General features: G+C 36.6%; 1 protein-coding gene across 2 annotated transcripts; it reads left to right on the top strand.

Annotated features, from left to right (window-relative positions):
* Positions 1–379: 379 nt before the first annotated feature.
* LOC147532887 (uncharacterized) lies at positions 380–6,243 on the top strand. 2 transcript variants are annotated; one of them, XM_086648370.1, is made up of 8 exons: positions 380–1,118; positions 1,677–1,800; positions 2,072–2,201; positions 3,433–3,469; positions 3,558–3,792; positions 4,693–4,819; positions 4,906–5,009; positions 5,753–6,243. In XM_086648370.1, exons 1-6 carry the CDS (start codon positions 885–887, stop codon positions 4,794–4,796), a joined length of 864 nt encoding a protein of 287 aa, XP_086504496.1. In that variant the 5' UTR covers positions 380–884; the 3' UTR covers positions 4,797–4,819; positions 4,906–5,009; positions 5,753–6,243. The 2 variants fall into 2 exon arrangements, with proteins under 2 accessions (XP_086504496.1, XP_086504494.1); XM_086648368.1 differs by having other exon boundaries at positions 395–1,118; positions 5,743–6,243.
* Positions 6,244–6,445: the final 202 nt, after the last annotated feature.

Below are 6,445 nucleotides of genomic sequence, written 5' to 3' on the forward strand. Positions count from 1 at the left end.
TCATCTCTAAAATTATTTTAATGTGTAGGAAGAATTTGAGAATGTTACGGCGTTAGTCAAAAGAGTTCTGTCGCGTTCGTAAGACGCGGCGGAAACCACAATAGTTCCGACTTGATGTATGTATGATTAACAATCCCCTATCATCTGCAAAGGAACAATGGAGATTTTAAATGTCCGACTGAAAGTTGGGATTTTGTGGATGTATATACCATTCCTTACAAAAGTTTTAACTTGATGTATGTATGAGTAACACTCCCAACAATCAATGGACACTTTAAATGTCTGACTGGAAGTTCGTATTTTGTGGATGTTTACATCATTTTGTACATACGATTAACAGTCTCCTATCATATGAGGTTTTGTAGATGTATATACCATTGTCGAGTGATAGAAGTGGTAGGAGCAAGAGAGAGTGAATTGCTTACACACCCTTTATTTTTTATGGTTTGAGAAATCGTCTAGGGATGATTTCCTTCTTTTATTCTCTGAAAAAAGAAAAATTCCCCATGACTTTTCTTTCATTATTCCAGCAAAAATAAAAAATAAACTATTACCCTTTTTCTTTGTTAATATTACCTCTCCACTAAACTTCATTTTCAACCTTCCTCTTTGATCACTAATAACTTTTTTGGAGAATTCCCCATGTTAGATCACTGCAAATTCCGCCCCACCCATCTCCCTTTTCACCCAATTTTACCCCACTCACTTGTTCAAATTTAGGGTTTCTTAGCTCAATCAGGGGAACCTCTGTTACTTTACTAGCTTCATCACTGTTCAAGTTCCCTACTTTTGTTATCTAATTTGCTTATTATCTGTTTAAAACCCTAGAGTCTCTCTCTCTATCTCTCTACCTCAATTTGCGTTGTTCCTGTTGTTAGAACTCCATGTCTTACCAATCAATTCCACGACCTGGGTCGTCGGGATCAAGTTCTAATTCGGGTTTTCAATTTTTGAATTCTCCTTTTGGTGATACTACTTATACCAAGGTCTTTGTTGGGGGATTGGCTTGGGAGACTCAAAGCGAAACGATGCGTCGTTACTTTGAACAATTTGGGGAAATTCTGGAGGCAGTTGTGATCAGTGATAAGAATACAGGAAGATCAAAAGGTTATGGTTTTGTAAGTATTCCTAATTTTGGGTACAAAATTTTCAATTCTCTCTGCAATTACAAGATGAAATGTCAACTTTTCTTTGTTTGTCCTTGTCATTTCTAGGCTTATCATAGATCACTTGGCAGATGGCATCAATACTTAGTAAAGATGGAATAAGCACATAATTGCCATGAAACAATTTTAAATGTTGATAATTTCGTTAGAGACCATGACGAAGAATTCTAAATGCACTATAAATTATATGGTACAATTCAAGATGGTAAACCACAACCCCTAGGAATCAAATACACGACTTCTTCGATTTTAGAAGAGATGCACAAATGTCAAATGTTGAGCTAAATGCCTGAATGCATGGTTGATCAAGAATTTTGGAGAATAGTATGTATAAACACAGTTACATGCACACGTAAAAATGTCAATGGGTTATATTTTTATAGTCTGGTATTTGAGAAAAACGAAAAAATAAGCATCTTTCTGGCATATGTGATTCAATGACTACGCTTGAATAAATAGTTCTGGCAAGCTCGAGAAGTGAGCTGGTTTACCTTGCCTTTATCTGTTCAGGTGACTTTCCGTGATCCTGGTGCTGCACAGAAAGCATGTTCTGATCCGAGTCCTATCATTGATGGTAGGCGGGCTAATTGCAATTTGGCTTCTCTGGGACGCCCTCAGCCATCCCCAACTTATGGTACTTTCTGTCCATTCCACGTTTTAAAATATGGTTACATGTCTTCATATGTTATTTCTCTCATTTACCATTCGTTTGATCTGACAAACTGATTTTCCCATTTCCACTAAATGATAGGAAATAAGAATCAGACAAATGAAAGCTGACTTGCAACCAAATTATTTTTTCCGAACTTGCTGAGTTTTAACCAAATTATCTAATTTAGAAATTCAAAGCCTATGCATTTCTAGATGCTGATATACTTAACCACTTTTCCTTTTTTTCTCTATAGGGCATTTGAGATCAGTAACCCCTTACTTTGGAAGTAACCAAGCCCCTAGCGGGCCGTATCTTGCGAGACCCAGTTTTCAACAAACGGCTCCTTACAGCTACCAGCAAGGTTTTGCATATCCGACATATGGGTGAGTTCTGCTTCCTCAAGCTCTGTTCATGTTTTGTTCCAAATTTGCCTACAGACTCAAACTACCCAGAGCTGCTTATCCGTCTCCAAGAAACAATCTATGGCTACTTAATTCAAAGTTCGAAGTTGTGAAAAGCCATATAGCTGTACAAGAAAATAATCAATATAAGACAAGGGCGAAAGTACCTGGTTTCTGATCTATTTAACCTCGGGTTCCCTCTATGGCCTTATCCAAACAATGGCGAACATATAGAGATCTTTGCCCCTTTTTGTGCTTTGCTGAACATGTGACCAATGATGTGAAAATCGTACGATTTACGATTCAAATCGCACGAATTGAATTGGATCTTACAAGTTTTGATCTAAATTGTACTTAATATAGTTTTGAGCCTGAATCTTAAGATTCATAAGTTGAATCATACTTAAATCGTGAATCCTGGAATTCAGAGTGAATCGCGAGATTCAATTTTCTGTAGAATCCGAAGGGTTTTCGGGTTGACACTTTCATCCTTTGTTCAACAAAGCAAGTGAAAAGATTAATAAAAGGAAATTAAAGAAAGACTACTAAAAGGTTATGTTCAAGGTTAGGAATGAAGATTTACTGTTTACCAAGTGTTTTTTTTTTCTTGTTCCTCATTACTCTTTTTTTCCCTTTTTTTCTTTCTTCTTTGCTAAAGACGCCAACAAACTGATTTTATCTCTCTAAACTCGTCGTTTATGATTTATATCTCCTTCCTTAGCTTATATCTTCTTCCTTTTATAGTTTTATGACTTCATCTCTAAATTGACTTTCTCTCTTGAGCACTTCTTTTATTCATATATCATTATGTATTTGTATACCATTTTTTATTAGTACTCTTTTTATATGTGTTATGTTATCTGTTATATACTATTTTATATTAGTAATCTTTCTGATTTTTTTTTAGAATCTCATTTATGTTTTCTTTATGTAGGTTTAGTAGTTTCAACGTATAGTAAATATACTAAATAAAATATATATGATAAATGTACATACATAAGTAAATCTTACGATTTTCGATTTGAGTCTACGATACCATTTATAAAGTATTGCGTGAACGACAAAAACTATACTTTTCTTGTTTGAGGAAGTACCTTATACTTTTATTGTGGTGTTCTCTAACCTATTTTAAGTTCTAAAAACACTTGTACCAAGGAAAAAGTATGTTTCTTTCTTTTCATTTTGATCTGCACATGATACTCCTTTCGTGCAGGTACACAGCATATGGGTCTGAATACATCTACCCACAGGTCGAACTCCAGATGACTATAATGTTCTAGAAAGTTTGAGAATAGTTGATTAGTTTTGTAAGTTGAATTGTTACCTTTCATTTAGCAGGGTGTTTACAATCCGTATATGAGCCAGCAATTCCTTCAGGTAGGAGCACCTGGAACTGTTAACCCAGTTGTTTATCCATACGGACAGCTTACCCAACCTCCTCCTGGTACTCGTGGATATACAACATTTCAGGGTTATCCAATGGCAGGTCATCACGTCATGCAACTTAGTGGGACTAATGCCAGTGGAGTCACCATGACACCTACTGGTGCTATTCAAGGGCCATATCACCCAGGCAAGATTTTAGGAGCTATTTCCTTTAAGTATATATTTCATATGGAGCGATTGAGTAATAGTAATGTAGCACTTGCAAAAGCCTAAGATTAAATTAAGAACTAACCTACTTTTAACAATGAAGAAGCATGATAAAAGGCATGAAAAGGGAAGGATATAAAAATAGCAGGAGATGGATTTATTTTGTTGATTCAGGGATGATGAAAGAAAAAATTAAACATATCTGTTTGAGGCATACGGCTGCTCTTATGGCTTGGCCGACTTAATATAGTTCTGCTTGGTCTCGTGCGGCTGCTTATGTGACCAAAAGATGTTCCTACATGAATTAGTAGAAAGAAATATATGGGACATGGACCCTCCCTTTAATATTGTTCGCCAAATTGGATACAGATACTTGTACTTGATTGATACTTGTATATCACAAGATATTTATAAGGTACATCTTGTGTGTAATTGCATACAAACATGTTAGATCCGTAAGATACTTATTTAGGTTAATGCTGTTGGTGTTTAACTTAACAATGATTTATCTAAAAGTGAAAAATTTATAAAGGACCAAAGTCCAAACAACCAATATTGGGTTCCCGGCTCTATTGAAATTTGTGAGGTTGTATTCAACACTTCGTAATACCAAAATCCACAAAGTGGTATTAGTGTCCATCTATGTAGAAAAATGTACATATACGAAATATTACATTAATGTATGTGAGTATATTTGAGAAAGAAAATTTTTGTTTAGCTTTTGACCGCTTGGCTCAAGGCTCAGGAGTCCCGAGCCCAACTTCTTAGTTTGTACTACAAATTGAGATATAAACGCAGCCTTAGTGTATATTGTCTGGTTGTACTCGTTTCAGGTTGCGATTTTAGAAGTCCTAATTAAACTAGATATTTTGGTTTGTAGGTATGGTGGCTCCTTTTCCAGCACAACCACATTTTATTATTCCTGCCCCGTCTCCCCGATTTGCACAAGGTAGTGGTTCCGACCAAAGGCAGATTGAGGGGTAGATCGAAATAAGACACATCTCGAGGTATAAAATAGTAATGCTCTCTTCGATCATAAATTCCAGCTGAACTTTATTAACATCTCTGACGATCGCATAAATCGTCTTTATAGGTATTCATCCTTATATTGCAGCAGGACTAAGAGTAGCAGTGCTGCTACTTCAAGTGGCAGGCTTCAAATCTAGCCTTGCAAGTTATCATCTTTGCATTGTAGAGGTCTGCTCCGGTTTCACCTTTTTAAATTGGATCCTGTTACTAGTAGCTTAATAATTCTACCTTAGCTTTCGGCAACCAACTATCATTACATATTTAAGATTATGAGGTAGGATAACAAATAACACAATAGATTATCCGTTTCGGGATGAGAATCATGAGATCTGTACTTATGAAACCAATCGAAAAGCTAATAGCGTAGCATTGTATCTCACCTAACATCGACTTCTTAAAGGGAAAAAAGTGACTGGATCACCACCATGCCACATCAGCTACCTAACCAACACCATCTTCGCCTCAGGGTGGTGATAGTCATGCACTATTTATAATAAAAGCATTATATATATATATATGTTATATACATAAATAAGGTTTAGTGAGAAGTCAACTCGGTTGCGCGGTTGAGTTACCCTGTGAGGGTTGATCACGCCGCAACTGCTTAGCCACAATTCACCAAAACCATCTTATTAGCCACTTCACCAGCGTCGAAATTGTTCACAATTGCTACCTCACAATATACTCACCACCTTGCCACATACAACTACAACCTAACCCGTACCATTTCTGCTATGCTATTATTGCAAGCTTGCATCACCACCATTATCTTAACTCATGAACACGCGATTACGGTCATCACCACTGTTAGTAACAAACTTAATTAATAACTGCAGTTACGTTCAAATTTCTCTTACCCCATTACTTGTCTAACTAACTTTTTTGTTTAATTTTGTAACAGGTCATCCTAGTAATGTTCTTAACCAGAGGTACGAGAGTCAGATGTCCAAGTCTTTCTGAGATGGCGAATCATAATCAAAGGATTTGGGGAAGAGTGTGGATTGCTCTTCCACTGGCCTCCGTTGTCGTTGTCTGCAAAATCCCATATTCATGCAATCACTACCAGAACTCGACCCTTCTGGCAGTGGTAGAAAATTATTTGGGTGCTGCAATATGGTTTTCCGGTATTCATCCATGTAGGAACTGAAACCATGAGTCACTGTGTAAATATATAACTGTGTATATATTTACACAACTTCAGAATCAACTTATGATTCTTGTAAGATTAACTCAACCCAATGTTTGGGTTGTTGTATAGTCTATTTGTCCGTCCATCCTAGTATTTCTTGCATTTGTAAGTAACAGGCAGTCTTCATGCACATTTCTGTGTTGATCATGATGTGTTCTGAAAACCTGTAAATTATCTGTGGTTTCATAAGCTAATATCACTCTTGGGGAGAAAGCACATATTTAGAAATTGTTTTATTTGTGAAGCAATGATCTCCTATTGGAAGGTAAAATTTATCGGCAAAACGAACAGTTTAAAATTGCTTATGTTTCCGAGATAAGATGGGAATTAAGCAGCAGTGAAGTTTGGCTAGAGGGAGCTAACCGTCCGGCTGCTGCCCCATTATGTCCGGCTGATCCCCCATCGCTTGGAGGTA

This window comes from Eschscholzia californica, unplaced genomic scaffold (assembly GCF_041429995.1).
Source record: "Eschscholzia californica isolate CP2 unplaced genomic scaffold, dmEscCali1.0.p SCAF_6, whole genome shotgun sequence".
In the NCBI taxonomy this organism is placed as follows: Eukaryota; Viridiplantae; Streptophyta; class Magnoliopsida; order Ranunculales; family Papaveraceae; genus Eschscholzia; species Eschscholzia californica.